Source organism: Epinephelus lanceolatus, chromosome 18 (assembly GCF_041903045.1).
Source record: "Epinephelus lanceolatus isolate andai-2023 chromosome 18, ASM4190304v1, whole genome shotgun sequence".
Classification (NCBI taxonomy): Eukaryota; Metazoa; Chordata; class Actinopteri; order Perciformes; family Serranidae; genus Epinephelus; species Epinephelus lanceolatus.
Genome location: NC_135751.1, coordinates 20,408,707 through 20,426,170, shown reverse-complemented (window position 1 = coordinate 20,426,170; position 17,464 = coordinate 20,408,707). Strand labels below are relative to the sequence as shown.

Below are 17,464 nucleotides of genomic sequence, written 5' to 3'. Positions count from 1 at the left end.
ACCTGTGACCACGTCTGTCACCAGCTTGTGAATCAGCAGTTGAGACGAGTATCGCATTCACAGCAAACCACACCACCGACTGAACTCTGGGTTTCCGAAGTCTAGTTCTCGTTACAGGCAGAATGGGACCCATTCAGAAGAGTGCCAGAGGATGTTAAACACCCCTCTGTATCAGCGCTCCAAGAACCAAACCACTGGGTCAAAATTTCCATAAAGAGCCACCGTGGTTAGTTTATACCACGTTTGACTGATTGTTATGTTCTAAATTGTTTGTTGGTTGTTTCTCCAGGCAAACCATGTGCTATATGTACAACTTTGCATGTGGATGGACACAATAGGCCAACTGTTCTCCTCTCCTGCATTTCCTTCTCTTGTTCTCTCCCTGTGTAAACACATGAGCTTATAATGTGAATTGATGTGCTTGTTGGCTGGCTGTGTCAGAGATGCAGCGATGGAAGAAATATTCAGGTCCTTTAGTAACACCACAGTATGAAAAATACTTTATTAAAAGTAAAAGTCCTGCATCTAAACTATACTTTTGTAAAAGTACAGAAATATTATGAGCTAAATCAAAAGTAAAAGTACTCATTGTAGATACACAAAGGGCCCTTTCAGACTGTTTTAACATACTACTGGGTTATTATCACCTATATATTAAAATAAACGGCATTTTAATGTTACTGCTGGAAAAAGTGGAGCAGATTATAACTACTTAATATGATGATCATGCCATGCTTTGCACTGTAAAATAAAAGTTTGTAGGTTAAAGTCACAAAAAGTAATGCATCAGAAATTGTATATAACCCACATAACCATGAGCCAGAAAGTTGCGCAAAACCCACAAAATTGGTAAGGCTGTGATCAAGTGACCAATGCGCTGATGAGAGTAAAGAAGGAAGTAGTGTTAAGAGTAAAAGTCCGAGTAACAAGGCAGTTTGAGGTGGTGGATGGGTCAAACAAACACAGGACTTTCCCCAGTGGACCAGTGTTTGTGTCCCATGTGAAACCAGGTCAACTTTTGAGTTTTTTTAAGGGTACAACCTCACCATGTTTCTTTTTCCTAAACCCAACCTATGTAACTTTACTTGTCTAAACCTAACCTACCTAACTTTGTGTTGAGTATAATGTTGAAATGTTGAAAACCCCATCTTACTCTTACTGACAGCATTCTCCACTAATATGTAGAAAATGCACCACTGACGCTGTGTGTCCACTGAGAATGTATCTATATGTCTTTGTTTTACTAATATATGCCTTCAAAAAGTAGACCAACAAGTGTGTGCATAGGTAAGTGTTACTTGCTCACTTTTCAACCCTGAAAACCACACGGGAAGAGAGCTAGGAGATATCTCCTCAAAGATCTCCTCCTCTAAGTATAAAGACTGAGAATGCCCAGGGAGTTTGACTCAACCTCATCAGCACTGGCAGATCATTGCATCTCTGATTGAAGACAGACGACATCTCCTGCAGTGTTGAACTCTGTAACAATCTGTTTTGCTTTGTTTTACAGAGACACAGAGATCGGCAAGGCCTATATGAAATCAATATTATTTGGATAGTCAAATGTTTAAATGTTCTCCTGCAACGTTCGAGAGAGTTACAGAGCCAGAGTGTTGCACAGGAATGATGCCAGAGTCTTTGAGTAGATAGAAGGAGCTCACTGTGTGAGCCAGAGAACTTGGGCATTAACAAAGGAAGGCACTCCTGCTTCTTTCCTCCCACCCCCCACAGTCTCTGAGTCTACCATGGCTGTCACCCAGCATCAGGGAGCCTAATGGCTGAAGCTTTTTGTGTACAGCATCCTGGACTGATCGAGTGAATCGAAGAATGAGTGTACCCATCTCATGTCACAGGCCCAAGGAGAAAAAAGGAGGGACGTGGGCCAGAGCTCTTTCTCCACAGGAAGCCATGAGAATCAGATCAGCGAGGCTAATCTGGAGAGCGGAAGTCGTCCTGGAGAAAGTGGTGCTCTAAAGATACACTTTTTCTTCGTGAGGCAGATTTTACCTTCAATACTGGTCCCTGTCTCTCTAGCTACCCCTGCAATGGTATATTCATCTTTGATCGCCTGGTTGGCTAATCCTCGAGCCTCAGAGCCACCTGGACCTGCAGGACTAATCCATATCTGAGCTCTGTGAAATTCAAAAGCAAAGCGGAGTTCACTTTTATTATATTGCTTTCATAAGAGTTGCCCACCTGCCCTGTCCAAATGAGCTCTGACCCAAATTCCTCTTATGAGCGCTCAGCGCTGTAGTTCCTCAGGTTTCTGTGTGCTGCTGAGAGAGGGATATGAAGGAGCTGATAACATGGTGTTGGGAACAGCTTGAAGGCATCAAGAGCTAATTCAGCATGGACTTGAGCATGTCACTGTGCTCAGGCCTTGGCAACATCTAATCTCTCCTGCCATCCTTTACATAGCTTGCAATAGATAGAACACAAGGAACATGGGGACTGCCCTTTGTTCTAAACCCTTTCTGTCCGAAAAATGTTCCACTGGACCACAAGCCCATTTCAAATGCCTGTTGCTCTGAAGTCCTGTTTCTCTGAAAATACACACTTCCTGCAGTTAGATAACCCAACAATGCTGTGGTGAATGTGTGGCTAGGTTTAGGCACAAAACAAACAAACAAAACAAAACTCATGTTTCAGAAAAACATCATATTTTGGCATAAAACACCCAGGTTTGGTGACACAAAATTCACTGGTAAAACAGGGACGGGTCAGTGAAAAACACCTGGGTTTAGTAGTTCAAACGCTGCTGGGAAATGCCGTGAAGGATAGGTAAAAACACCCTAGATTGGTGGCTCAAATGCAGCTGAGAAACGCTGCAAACGCCCGAACGCCGGCTTGAAATGCTGCAAAGGATTGGAAAAAACATACACAGGAGTGGTGGATCTAACGTCATTGGGAAATGCAGCGAAGGGTTGGTAGAAACCCCTAGGATCGGTTGCTCCAACGTTGCTAGGAAACGTAGCGAAGGGTTGATAGAAACACATGGGATGGGTGGCTCAAACACAGTGAAAGGTCAGTAAAACACCCAGGGTTGGTGCCTCAAATGTTGCTTGGAAATGCTGCGAAGGGTGGTAAAAACACCTGGGATCGGTGGCTCAAACGCTGCTAAAACTAACTGCAGGGAATGTGTATTTTTGGAGAAATGGGACTTTGGAGCAATGGGCATTTGTTTTTGGAATAACAGCCTGTTGAAGATATAAGCGTTTGGTCCAATGGGACATTTTTTGGACTAGTGAGGGTTCGGAATTTTGGACACCGGTACCATGGCTTGGCACCAGGAACACAACCGTGACATTTTTGGGGCTTTCTCCCCTTTGGCCTCCTTATTTCAGTGTGTCTTTTTTTTTTCCTTCCCACAAGCACATACACATTCAGTAAGCAATATATCACCATTAGGGCTCAAACAAAAGACAGGCTTTGTCTTCCCATGGCTTGCAAAAACTTCAGGGAATTTTGAGTGAGATGCGCCAGTTGCTGCATACTTCAAATATATCACTTCCTCCCACATATTTTCACACTGACTGGATGTATGGACTTTACTACCAGCAGTACAGCCACTGACCATGCTGCTGATTGAGACACTGGGGGCTGCAGAGCTGGAATGTCCACTATGTTCATCGCCATGATGTTTAAGCAAGACTGACAAAGTCATGCAAGGTGTTGGAGGAGATACAAACGCCATGTCTGTCTTCAGATACGACAGGCACTTCATAATGACAGGGTTCTTGTTTACTAAGAGAGAAATACCCGTGCAGGTTGAAGCTCAGCTGCATTTCTGACAGTCTGGAAAGGAGCCAGAGAGGGATGATGACAGGCAGACGGCCTCTTGATGATATCAGTATGTGCCTTTGCATACCACAAGATATCGGACATGCTTGTGTGACTGCAGTTTACAGTTTATCTACCCAAGATAGCGGACTTAAAGAAACAGGTTGAGACTAGCTTTGGAGAAGAGCAGCAGTGTAGGTATTCTCAGAGCAGGAGTTTTAACACGAGGGCAAGCTCTCAGTCCTAAACTGTCTTTTAAAACCAGTGCAAACAATGGGTTTGTTCACTGTCCACTGTTTTACATAACACAGTTCTCTCAACAAGGGTTTGTGTAATCATGACAAGCCTGGTTTCTTGTTATCCCACAGTGGAACAATCAAAGAAAAAACAGAGTAGTTAAGGAAAGAGGGGACAGTGAAGACAAACACGCAGACACATAAAAATCACATCCTGTCAGCAGCCTAATCTACTTTATGACTGCTTTTTCACCTGGAGGCGAGCTCCAGGCATAAAAGTGAGTCACACTCAGCGAGAGTTTGGGACAACAGGCCTGACAAAGAAAACAATCCTGCCCTTCCCCCTCAAACTCCTGCCGCCTCCCCCTCCTTGACTCCCTAAACTCCTCTATCCCAGGCTACATAACACATATTTACCACCTAATCCCCTAATTCAAACTGCTCCTCTGTTGAACGTCATGGTTCCTCTGCCAAGTTTCAACCTACAACCAAAGCACACCGTGTGATTAACTGCCTGTTTCTCGGTCTCCTGCTATCTGTCAACAATTTGTCTTTTTCCCATCGCTGTGCCCCACGTTCCACTCCTACCACCAGTGAAACTTCTGACAGGTGGAGGGTGAGAGCTAAACCTGCGTCCTTTGAGCTGCAGTGTGAGAGGACAGCAAGCGATCAAGCAACTGGAAAAACAAGAAGAGGGCAGAAACACCCTCTTCTTAGAAGAGATTAATGTAGGAACCTAATAGAGATTAAGTCCTAGTTGTGTAATATATAGTCATTATAACCAGGCTTTGAGCAGGGCTGCAATTAGATGTTATTTCCATGTTAGTCTTATCTGTTTGTTATATGTGTCGGTTAATCATTTAGTCTATAAAGTGTCAGAAAAATGCTCAAGGTTTTTAAATGGCTTGTTTTGTCTGGCCGACACCTCAAAAATCAAAATATTCCCTTTACAATGTTCTGAAACAGAGACTCTAGTAACTCTGGATTCAACAATTAGTTAACTTTACAATATTTAGGACACAGTGATTTGAATAAGGGTTTCATAGCAATGACTGTATCTAACGATGGACAGCGCACCTCCACTGTACAAAACTGTCTTGTGCTGGTGACTTCATTTGGAGCCAGAGTCTGTGCGGTAATCTCCATGACATCGAGTTCTTGTCGTCTGACCCATCGTTAGCAGCGCCACGGATTGGGAGCATTTCTGATGTCACACTCCCATTTTATAGCATCAAATAACTTCAAACCAAAAAACACTTGTGTAACCGGTGGACTTGTCTGCATTGTGTTGATATGAAGAGGCCCAGACAGTGGATATCTTTGGAGGCCATCTCCGTTTATTCCTGACAACTCTGACAGCAAGAGGTTACAACAAATTCCTCCGTCAGTTACAACCATATAACTCGAGCCCCTCTCCCATAGAGTACAACAGCAAAAGGGGTGGCCATGTTACATTCAATTCACTACAATAAAACACAGAAAAATACCCGACAGCAAGAGGTAAAAACAAAATCCTCCTTCAGGTATGACCATATAACTCGAGCCCCTCTCCCATAGAGTTCAACAGCAAAGGGGCGCCCATGTTACATTCAATTTACTACAATAAAACACAGAAAAATACCCGACAGCAAGAGGTAAAAACAAAATCCTCCGTTATTTACGACAATATAACTCGAGCCCCTACACAAATTAGGTGGCACAGGAATATGTTAGCATGTTATACAATAAGTTTAGGCTGAAAAATGACCTTATAAACAGCTTAACAGCACTTAAGTACGGACTAAAGTACTACGAGAGCAATGTGGCTTACCTCTCCCATTGAGTGCAACAGCAAAAGGGGAGAGGTAAGGTGGGAGACACCCCTTTATAGTTGAGGTACCCCCAAAGGTGAACGTAGGGGTACAGAAACTGAGTATCAGCTGTTCCATGTATTGACAATGGAGGCCTAAGTGTGTCAGGTAATAACTTTGTTACACATATAACTGCTGTATAATTGACCCTGTTACACTTGGACATACATCAGCATGATGAGAACTACCTAAAATTAAAGAAGCCATCATTTGTAAAAATTGATATGACATGTAGCCTACTTGTAAGTCTGGCCTTTGTCCCATACTAAAATGGAGTGGGCGGGGTTTACAACCTACACTGCAACCAGCCAGTGGGTTGTTTTGGTTTCACTTCTTGAGAACTGTCATGTCGTTTGTCTTTACATATTGCGGTGCCACAGACACCTTTATACAACTTTTGCCCTCTAATTAAGAGTTCCCTTATAATTACGAATACAACAAGGTAGCTGTGTAACTCACAGACATAATGGAGAAAATCTTACAGGTGTAGCTTAGGTGTAACACTGCAGGTGTCATTGTTAAGGCTCCTCAGACACCGTGTTGAGACACGCCTGTTACCTTATCGGGGTGTAACTGCCAGCCAGCCCGCAACACTACAAGGGCTGCACAGAAACCAGACTTCTAATACCCTGACTAGATTGCACAAACAATACCAAAAAGTTGCTCAATGTGATGTCTGGGAGACAGCTGAGATTTTCAGCAATTTTATTAGAGAGGGAGAATCATATTAGAAATATACTTGCACATGCATCTGAGGTTTGTGGGGCTCCTTGGTGGCATGTGGCCCAGGTTAGGACATGTACCCTACATATCAGGTCAGTGAGACTGACATGTCAATCACCAAGCAGCCACAACCAATTTGGGGTCCTAAGAAATCAGAGAGGAAAAGTAGCAGTTAGAAACGGCTCTGGTTTTCCTTGTCAGACAGGTTTCTTGCCCAAGCCAAACACCATCCGCACATAAAATATCTTGTTTCGTAAGGAAACGTATGGCCCAGGATCCACAGCTTGAGTGATGAGTAGTTTATGTTTACAGATGCACACGGTGGTTAACGGATCTTGCCACTCTGCAAGTCCCTGCAGCTTTTGTTGCACTTGAAAACAGAGCTGAACTATAAAGCTCCGGAGTGTGGTTGGGACTTGTGTGTCATTAAGTTACAGATCAAATGTCAAAGGATTAATAGTGATTATTATTTTCATTGGATGTTCTGAAATGACTCTTTGACCTGAGAGCTGTCTGGTATGCATGATGTGGTTTTCCTGGCATGTGGTTTTCTGATTCATACATTTAAATCCCGGAGCCACTGTGACATTATTCAGATTTCAGGCATAGAAGCACCATTATTTCACCTAAAACAACATGGGAAGTTTATTTTACCAGTACTTAGGACTTTCATTCATTTATTCCTTGATGTGGCAAATATTTGCAGATGTTTGCGGGGCCAGATGACCAGAGCACGAAACCATGATTTTCAATTTCAGCTGGTTCTTCTTTCCAGCCGAGAAATCCTCTGGACATAAATAAAACAGCAAATATGCTCCAAGATGGTGAGTAAACTTTCCACAGTGTCTGTGGACCCTTTCACCCCATGTTTCTCACACATCATTTAAACATAACAAATACCTGAATCACCAACTAACCAAATCTGTGGTGGTCATTAGGGTAACTGCTAATATACTGTTAATAACACACCATAGTTCCCACACATTGTTACCAATGAATTTTCAACACTTTCCCATAACTTTTCCACAATATTTTACCCAATTTCCATGACTAGGTAGGCCAATATAGCAATCATAGGACGCTGTAGTAAGGCTCTTACTCCAGTGTGCTATCCCCCATGAAAGGCATTGCTGCAAAAATGCATGGAATATAGTATGCCTTTGTGTCTACACATACAAGAGATACTAAGTGATAACGTTATCTGGCCTGGCTATGGCAGGCGTGAAATATATGCCTACACTAGCAATATGTTGAGCAACCTTTTGGTAGTCTTGATGCTTTTTCCCTTCAGTATTGCTGACATGAGCTGTTTCCTCCATGTTGCCATGTCAAGTGTTTGGTGCAGAGCCTACATCCTGTGCAGTTAGCTTCAGCCTTTGTCAAGCTACGTTTTAGACTTGATGTTTGAAATCCATACATCATTAAACATGCACTTCCCAAGCGTTTGCAGGTAGGCAAACTGCTAGCGCTTGCCAATTATAATCGCTTGTTAGACATTCCCACTGCCGACTAGCTGCACACCCCATTTCAATCCTCACACAGCACAGCACTATATTTTTAAATTATTACATCTTTCGAATTTCGCATAACGTGCATGTTTGGGATTTTCATGAACATATTTTAAACATATCCAAAACATTCTGTTGGAAATGTAGTCAAACTGAGCAGTAATACAGTTGGGTTGCTGTAAGGCTGCAGTTAAACTAAACATGACTTTATTCTGGTGGCAGTTTATGACAATTTTAATCAGATCTTGCTTAATTTGCTTGCTGCTTAATAGGAAGCTTGCTGTTGTAATGATAGCTACTTAATTCAATCCATGTACCAAAAATAAACTGCTTTTGGCAAGTTTTGTTTGCAGATGCATCACACAGTTTCCATGTTATTTGCTCCCATGTAGCCTGACTTAACTAATGACTTCAGGAAAGACTGACTGGGTAAAAATGTTCTTGGTTGAGAGTGGAGGGAGGCTCAGAGGAATCCCAGAAGGTCAATCTAATATGGCCAGTATTTATGAGGGAATAATGCTACTAATTTCAAATGTAAAAGTGACATTTTTCAGTTTCCATTAGAGTAGAAAAGGTGAACATGGCCTGTTGTTACCCTTCGCAAACAAAACTCTTGACTTGTATGCTTACTTCACGTGCCGTCGGAACTTTCCACACTTGTTATCGGCTTGAATTATCTCAACGCGTTTAAATGAAGCATTAAATAAATAAATAAATAATGGAAAGGTGGGAATTTTCTATCAGGATTTAATTACTCAATTACTTCAGTGGAATCATATTAGCCTATATCTGTTCTCACATTTTTATATTTTTGGTTGTTATAAAATAATTAGTCTACACGCTGTTCATAAAAAAAAGAGCTTTGTTTTCTTGTGATGATGTAATCACAAAATAACTATTCTTCTGGTATAAAAATGAGAAAAAAAGACAATATACAAATGCCACTGTTGGTATATAAATAACTGTCACGGTTACAAAGGCAAAACAAACAAACAAACAAACAAAATCAACCACAAAAACAAATCTCTACCCATGTACTCTGTTGATAATTACTGATCTGTTAGGCATCTTTTGTGTCTAATCTCATGCATGTTACATATATGTATTTTGAATAAATTCATTATAAATAATAAAATAATTTTTTACTTGATGGCTTAAGGCTCAAATTGACAAAATCAAAAAAGACTTACAACTCCACTTGGACTTTAATGCCAATGACTCGTAACTTGAAAATGAAAAGTGTTTTAAAAAGTGTGGCATGACACAATTAATTTCTCTTCATTTCCTGAATCTACTCACGTAACCACAGTCCTCTCCCAGCAAGTGGACAATTAATTCTCCAGAACCATGTTGTTTGAACCAGCAGCAGCCAATGAAACTGCAGGACAGAACCATGAAGAAGTTTTGTTATAGTACCAAACCCCAGTAAGTAAAAATAATACCAAAGATAATTTAGTTTGTAGCCTACATAAACTAGGTAGGGGCCAGCGGAAATCTGTATCAGTATCAGTAAATCAATCATTGCAGTATTCGAAAAGTGTGGGCCAAAAATGACAGACAGAGATGCAACAACTACCAAATTTGTTCAAGATTTGAAGTTGCAAAGAACGGTTAGTCAAGGCTAATAATGCATAGTTACCAAGCTAAAGTTTAGCTAACATTATTACTGTTAAACTTCAATTAGTAACCCGGGCTATTATTTGCTTAAATCAGTGAAATCAACAGGCCTATATTTGGGACAGGCCTTTATTTTCTTTCACACAAAACTGTCGCTCAGCAAAGATCAGGAAATACAATCAAATTGTGTATTTAAACCAGTATGAATATTACTTGTGGAAAAATGAAGCTTCAGATAATTTATCAATTATAGATTAATCATTTAATCTAGCGCCAACAGACAGCGCATCAGAGAGAGAGAGAGAGAGAGTTATGGCACTTGAGGATTACGGCACCCGGAATTCCGACACAACACCACTTTATCCTGTTAAATCAATATCCATAACTTGGATTCATTTTTATAAAAAACCCTTTTGATTTTGTTGATCTGAGAAATCCTATGGACTAAAGAAATATGAATAACTTACAGAATATTTAAGGAATGGACACATAATTTGAGGTAGCCAACAACCCGCTTTTATACATCCGAACAACTTCTATTAAAAAAACAAACAAAACAAAACAATTTGGCAACCAGACCAGGCCTCTAATTGAGACAGGCTTTTATTCATAAAAATGTGTAGCCACACCGGGCCAGTAAATGGGACTGGCTGTTTAATCGGGACTAGGCTTTTCATTGAAGTTTTACGGTACTTTGTTGTTAAAATGGACTTACATTTGGTGAAGAGTGCGTCATGATTTGTTTTTGTTGATTAGTCTTGACTTGGGACTTGATTGCAAAGACTTGTGACTTACTTGTGACTAGAGAAACAATGACTTGCTCCCACCTCTGGCTAAAAGCAATTTAACACTGCACAAGTACGTTTTCACACTATGAAGCTCTGGGGTCGGAGCCTCGGCTGAGCACGTGAACGCACCATACGTGATAAACTGCTGTGGATGGGGTGTGACGTGGAGAGCAACCAGGGCTGCGGGTACACAGTCGGACCTGAACTCACTCCACAGTTTTAACGGAGGGCAGCCAGTCGGCACCGGGACCGGGCGCGACGGAGTTTGAACAGGCGCCTTTTATTAAACTGAACCTCCCGAGAAGCAGAGGAGAGACCCCGGGGAGCAGCACGGAGCGGACCGGGGGCACATGGAAACGCTATGTCGCTGGGAAAACGGCGGCGGACTTCTTCATAGTTTCACTCGAGAGGAGGCGAAGTGAGCTGCGAGATAAACATGCTCACCCCGATGCTGGCCTCCCTGCTGCTGCCTCTGACCCTCCTCTGTCGGATCTCTTTCTGCCAGTATTCAAGCGACCAGTGCAGCTGGAAGGGCAGGTGAGCTTCACGGTCCTGTTTAATACCAGGTTAAATCATAATAATAATAATAATAATAATAATAATAATAAAGTTTAAAGTGAGCTGCAGCGCCCTGAGGTGACTGAGACCGAAACTCAGACTTGGGCTGCGGTGATGTGAATCAGCCTGCAGGGGTAAATGAAATAGAGACATAAATTAAGACAGAAAAATATGCCCTTACTTTATTAAGAAGTATAATATTTTTGTGATATACAAGCAAGTAAAAAGTGCAACAGTCTAAAAGACACGTGAGATTTGCTCTGGGGGGTGCTGGATTTATGAATGACTAATTGACAATGTTATCACAATAAGATTTGACTCACTATCTCATGTTATTACATTTATATTCACTATTATGAACTTGGGAGTGTAACAATAAAGCAACATGACACACTGACTTATTATCCTGTTGTTGCTAACTTAGTTTAAGGGTTAAAATCCCCCACTAAAAATACTTAAGTATTGTCAGGATTACATGCACAGATTCCCAAGAGCTTTTAAGTATTTTTGGTTTTTCAGATTCTCAAACCTCAGGCAGCATATACTGGAAAATTTCACCTCCCATCAAACATCTGCTGAAATCTGTTTTGCACTTGAGAGGCTGTGCCTCAAATAGTGCGGTTTTGTTTTTCATCCTCCAGTCAGGAGGGGTAGGCGAAATTCAGCACTTTGAGCCCTCAACCAATAATCTGTTGTTCATTAGGGAGACTCTTGACTAATCTCCTTTAATTGCATGCAGAAGTGATGAAGTTCGAAAGGACTTAATTAGAGGCATGCTGAGGAGAGCCTGGTTATGGGGCTTCAGCTGCATATGCTCAGCATGTGCCATGGGTTACTTTAGATCTATGGCAAATTTGAATTTCAGCATCTCATTTTCAGGAAACTGGGCGTTTCTCCCCCAGAGTCAAACCGCTAGCTTGGCATACGCATGCTGGTGGACTGCTGATGGCTTCCTGCCTCTGGCTTTGCCACAGAATGACTGACAGACTGGAGTTTTCAAACCCTGACCAGGCATTAAGTTCTGGAGGGAGTCATTTGGTCATGCTGGCGCCAGAGTCCGAAGTGCTGCCCGGACAAGTCTCTTCCAGTCTCTTTGGTGGCTTGAAAGCAAGGGGAGGTTCGGTGCGTGACCTGCATTTGCACTTGCATGCAGCAGGCCCGGCTACTGTTGCTGCCGTTGTCTGCCCAGAAGCCCCTGTGTCCCTCCATTCATCCATTTCTGCCTCCAAACTCTTCCCAAAGGCAGCCTGCCAGCCGTGCATTTTGCCAAAGCTCTGTGAGGAACAATGTGGTATGGGGAGAGTGTGTGTTGGAGCTGAGGTCATTTTGGCTGCTCCGGCTCGTGACTGGTCATGCAGCCAGTCTTGCGCACAGACGGCCATTAATGCTGCAGGAGGAATGTGGTCTAATGTCCTTACAGTCTGCCAGAGGTCTTCACCTCGGTCGGTTAACTCAGGCTATAAATGACCAGAAATCATTTTAAGATTACAGAATAATCCCTTTCTGCGGAATTAAATAGAAACAGCTCGAAAAACACACAAAGAAAGCTTTCACATTCTTGGGTTTCTGTAATTGTACACTTTTTCAGACATTCTTGACAATGCCTGCCTGTTTGAGTTTCAAGTGGTCGATATCCGCTGACGTCTTTCCCTTTCCTTTCCTCCAGCGGTCTCACTCACGAAGGCCACGCCAGGGACGTGGAGCAGGTGTACCTACGTTGCTCTCAAGGCTCTCTGGAGTGGCTGTACCCCACGGGGGCCATCATCGTCAACCTACGACCCAACACGGTCTCCCCCGCTGCCGCCCGCCTCTCCGTCTGCATCAAACCCTACACGGACTCCAGCGGCACCAACATCTACCTGGATCGTAATGGCAAGCTGCGGTTGCTGCTGCGCGAGCAGGACCAAGGTCAGGGCAAGGTGCAGTGCTTTAATATCCAGGAGGGGGCGCTTTTCATCGAGGCCGTCCCGCACATGGACATCAGCCGGCGGATCACGGCGTTCCAGTACGAGCTGGTCAACGACAGGCTGGGACCAGAGGTGCACTCACTGGGCGGTAAGATGCTTCTTTGTTATGATGCTTTTACGGCACAATATTAGCAGCAAACCTGAAATTTTATGACATTTTTGATAAATAATCATCAGTAAAGTGAGTATGAATGACTAAGTGAGTAAAAGTAACAGTCTGGTAAGTTTAGAAAATTACATTATTTTACTGTAATTCAGCCTTTAAAACCAGGAAAAAACACACATCCGATACCCAAACTCCAAGACGATATCTAGTCCCATGACGACATTGATGTAATCTCAATATATTGCCCAGGCCTTATGATAAAGGTCTGCAGACTTGATTGATTCCCTCTAGGTCTGGTTTCCTTTGTGCTTTGTCCCTGTGGTGTGTGCTGTGCACTAAATGCAGCCATCTACTGGTGGAAACTTTTATTAAGTTGGACTCTAATAGCTGGAAACTCAACATTTGCTTCCAGGACTCTGCTAATTCTGAAGCCAAAATCCATTTCTCTGGTAGCATTGTCTGTACATTTTGGTTTTGGGGGGAATATATTTCTTGTCAAAATCAAACTCTCGCTGCGAGTATCAAGACATCAAAATTTAAAGCCTTTAAGTCTTTATGGAGCTTTTTTAAGGATAAAATGTTCAGCTCATTTCACAAGCATTCACGCTTGATTTGACTTTGGCTCTAAACTGTTATTGTTTTTTTTTATTAGTGTGTGTGTGTGTGTAGAGGCGCAGCCAAACAGGGGGCCTCCACTGAAAAACAGCCGCCTGTTTTCACGCCATGTACCTGCCAAACCTGCACAGTTTCAAGCTGCGCAACTGTGCGAGCAACCGTGTTGTTGTTTTTTCTGCCTAAAGCAAAATATGAGCGATATCAGGCCCACATCTGTTTTTACAGCTCTCTGTGTTCACATGTCCACATCCTGCGTCATTATCTGGCACGGCGGAGGGAGAGGGAGAGGGTTAAAGGCAGAGAGCACCGAGCGTGGAGTTGTTTTGGCCACATTCGTGTTCTGCGCTGGGCTCTGCAGTGTAATCTGCTCGTGTGATGTGGCCTGAGATAGCACTGGGATGATTCACAAAGACAGTGGTCTCGTGTCATCTGAAGCCCGGACGGGTGGATTGATTACTGCTTCACTTCTTCTCATCTTCTTCTTCTTTTTTTTTTTCCTCTGCCTCTTGCCTTCTTTCCTCTTCTCTCTGACCCGCTGTGCTGGGATTGAGTTGCTCACCGTCAGGCTGGAATGTATCTCCAACCAGATGTTGGGAGGACCTTCTCGGAGCATATAGGCTTATTCCCCCCCACTCCTCCTTTTCTTGCTGTCACTCCCTTTCAGCTCACTTAAATTATTCCCTTTCCCTCTATTTCCTACCTCCTTAATTTCTTTCTTGTCTATTTATCATTCTAGTATTTTCCTTCTTCATTCCTCTCCCCTTCATATATCTTCTCTCTCTCTTCCCAGCCGTTTGAAGTGGTTTTCGTCTGTGCCGAGTGGTATTAGCGAGTTGTGCTCCATTACAGTGGAATGCGTCGGGGCCCAGATGTTGCAGGGACACCATATTGTGCCCCTCCACCCCTCCTTCACCACTCGTCCCATCCCTCATCCCTCTCTGCTCCTGTGAAGTGGTTCGGATCAGAGTGGCGCTGCATGTGCACAGGCCAGAGAGAGATGCTGACTCGGCTCTTAGCCCATTCCTGTGGTTCTGTTTCATGTCTGACATGTGAGCCCTGCTCGGCTCTGCTTTGGAGGAAAGAGAGAAAAAAAACACGCCTGGGTTTCGGCCTCGGCTCTGGGCTGCTCCATCTGATGCTATGGCAGCACGCAGGCTAACTTCAAAGGGCCTTTGCACTCTGCTCTGGGCGAGGTCGGTCGCTCTGAAGTCTTCCCGGCTCTCCAGCTGTTCTTCAGCCGTCCGAGCTTGTGGCTGTTTGACCTCTGATCCCGCTGGTGATGCGGCAGCGCCTCATGTTGCTACACACGCTGACCTAAGACATGCTCACCCTTCACCCCTATACTCTCAACTTCTGACACGCCAGCTAAAAATAAGCTCTTAAAGATGACACACACACATCTCTGGTTTAGAACTTAATTCGGGGTAAAGGTCTGTGTATTCTCCTCCAGAATGCATCACTCCTGAAACCAGATTTTTCAGATTTATGACCAGTCTGTGGCTGTGTTTCCATTGCGCTAAATCCACCTGAGTTAACTGTTTTAATCATTCTGTCTCTAATTTAATGGATGAACACCCACTGCCACCCCACCCTCAGCCCGCTGCTGACTCAACACCCCTCCCTGTGCCCCCCACTCCTCCTCTCCCCACCTGCCCTTGTGTGCCACTCTGCCGCAATGGCAAACCACAGCAGATCTAGGGCTAATAAAGGCGTTCTGGTCAGGCCAGCCCTCAGGACCACCTGAGTCAACTAATCACTGACTTGACTGCTCTTATTTAGGGCCCTTTCTCCTGCTATAAAACACTCTGAAGGCGGGCTGGCTGAGTTGCTGCTCTACAGCCATCAGTCAGAGGTGAACTGTAGCCTGGGGCGGGCTTTTAAAGCGCTGGTTATTTCACTGTTTTAGACCCAATTATTTGCCCTCCAGTTATGAGAGCATGCCCGCTCATGGCTTTCCTTTATTGGTCAAGAAAAGATATGGTGATGTGAGGGGTTTGTCCTTCTTATCTGCCTCCCTTCTGAGGTGATTTCTACTTCTAAGGCTGTTAAAAACTCTATTTGATGTTACAGTCGAGCTAGAATCGCTGTGCTCACTGTTTCAGTCCCAGCAGGCCTGCTGAAGTGCTAACAGAGCTCAGGTCAGAGAGTTGGCCTCTCCTCATGCCTGCGCGCTCCTTATCCTTTTCATCTGGTCCTTGTTTGTCATGGGGTGTCAAGGGGTTCCTCTCGTGGCGGGAAGCAAACAGAACAGCCCCCACGAGTATTAAACTCTCAGCAGCATTTTTATTGATCACATTTTTTTTTACCATCGGCAGCATTCCCAGCTCTGTTTGGTGTAAAAACAAGGAGCTCATGACAGCTGAATCCTGCTCTGCCGTCTTTGTAAATAAATAATCATCCATCAACTGTGTGTGCGTGCATGTGTGTGTGTGAGGAACACGCAGTCCTACGTGGCTGGCCCAACCGCAGTTGTGTGTTTGTGTAAGAGGTACTTAACTGGGAAATTTGTGGACCCGTTAGAGATTTTTATCACGCTGCAAGACCAGTAGTGCCAAAGAAATCTTGAATTTTTCCTGTTTCTGTTGCTCCGCCAAACTCATCCACCTTCTCTCTTTATTTCCATTCAGCACCCTGTCAGCCCTGCAGTGACGCTGAGATGCTTCTAGCAGTCTGCACCAATGACTTTGGTGAGTTAAAAACGCAGTTTGGGAGAATTATAGCCTTCCCGCTGCTGTATGGTGTGCAGAAAGGTCCAACGAAAACACCATTATGTGTAGCATGAAATATAGCCATTACCAGTATCTAAATCTTGTCTTCCTGCTTTGTGTTTTCAGTGGCACGAGGCAGTATTAAAAAAGTGGAGCAGGAGGAGGAGCACTCGTCTGTCAGCGTGGAGATCAGCCGCCTCTACAGACAGAAGACCCAGGTTTTCGTATCTGGGGGTGTGAGGGTACGGAGGTGGACTGGTCACATTAAGATGCCCCTTCAGTGCGGGGTGAGGTCTGGAGAGGGCGAGTTCCTCTTCACCGGGACAGTGAGGTTTGGGGAGGCCTGGATGGGTTGTGCCCCACGCTACAAAGACTTCTTGCGGCTTTATCACGAGGCGCAGCAGCAGGGGACCAACCCCTGTCACGTGGACACTGACTGAGTGTGTTGACTGCCCATGCTTGGAATTATGACAAGTCCTCACTGGGTGGGGAGGAGAGCTGAACCAAGAGTTCATGCTCAGGAGAGACAGAGGCTGACAGACTGGCCCAGAGCCTCTCTCCTCTCCTGCTGTCTCGTGACTCTTTGGAGACAAAGACTGGAGCTCCTGAATGTTGCCAAGCAGCATGCTGGATCGACTCGACGCTCAAAGTCAAACGTGATGAAACGTGGAATGTGTTCGGACTGCCTTTCTCGCAGACGGGGAACTCCCAGATTTTAAATGTAGCAAAACCCCCATTTGGTTTTTATGTGTATAAAATGTGAATGAACATTGTATATTTTGAAGCTCTGCCTGCTTTGTAAAAACAAACAAAAAAGTTTGATGTACAGTTTTGAAGTTATTTCTTACGACAGAAATGTATAAAGTGAAAGCCTCTTATTTTTATTTTGTTAAAAAATGATTTGCAATTTTAATGCCTGGATTCATGTGTTCTTTTCAGGCTGTACAATTGTTTAAAAAAAAAAAAACAAGCCAAAAAATTTGAGAATAAAAGCTTTTTGTCCCTGGA

At 43.7% G+C, this 17,464-nt stretch overlaps 1 protein-coding gene across 1 annotated transcript; it reads left to right on the top strand.

Annotated features, from left to right (window-relative positions):
- Nucleotides 1-10,666: 10,666 nt before the first annotated feature.
- On the top strand, nt 10,667-17,464 carry metrnla (meteorin like, glial cell differentiation regulator a). Its single transcript, XM_033643762.2, has 4 exons — nt 10,667-11,039; nt 12,727-13,115; nt 16,376-16,435; nt 16,583-17,464. The coding sequence occupies exons 1-4, from the start codon at nt 10,939-10,941 to the stop codon at nt 16,894-16,896; spliced, it is 864 nt and encodes a 287-aa protein (XP_033499653.1). The 5' UTR covers nt 10,667-10,938; the 3' UTR covers nt 16,897-17,464.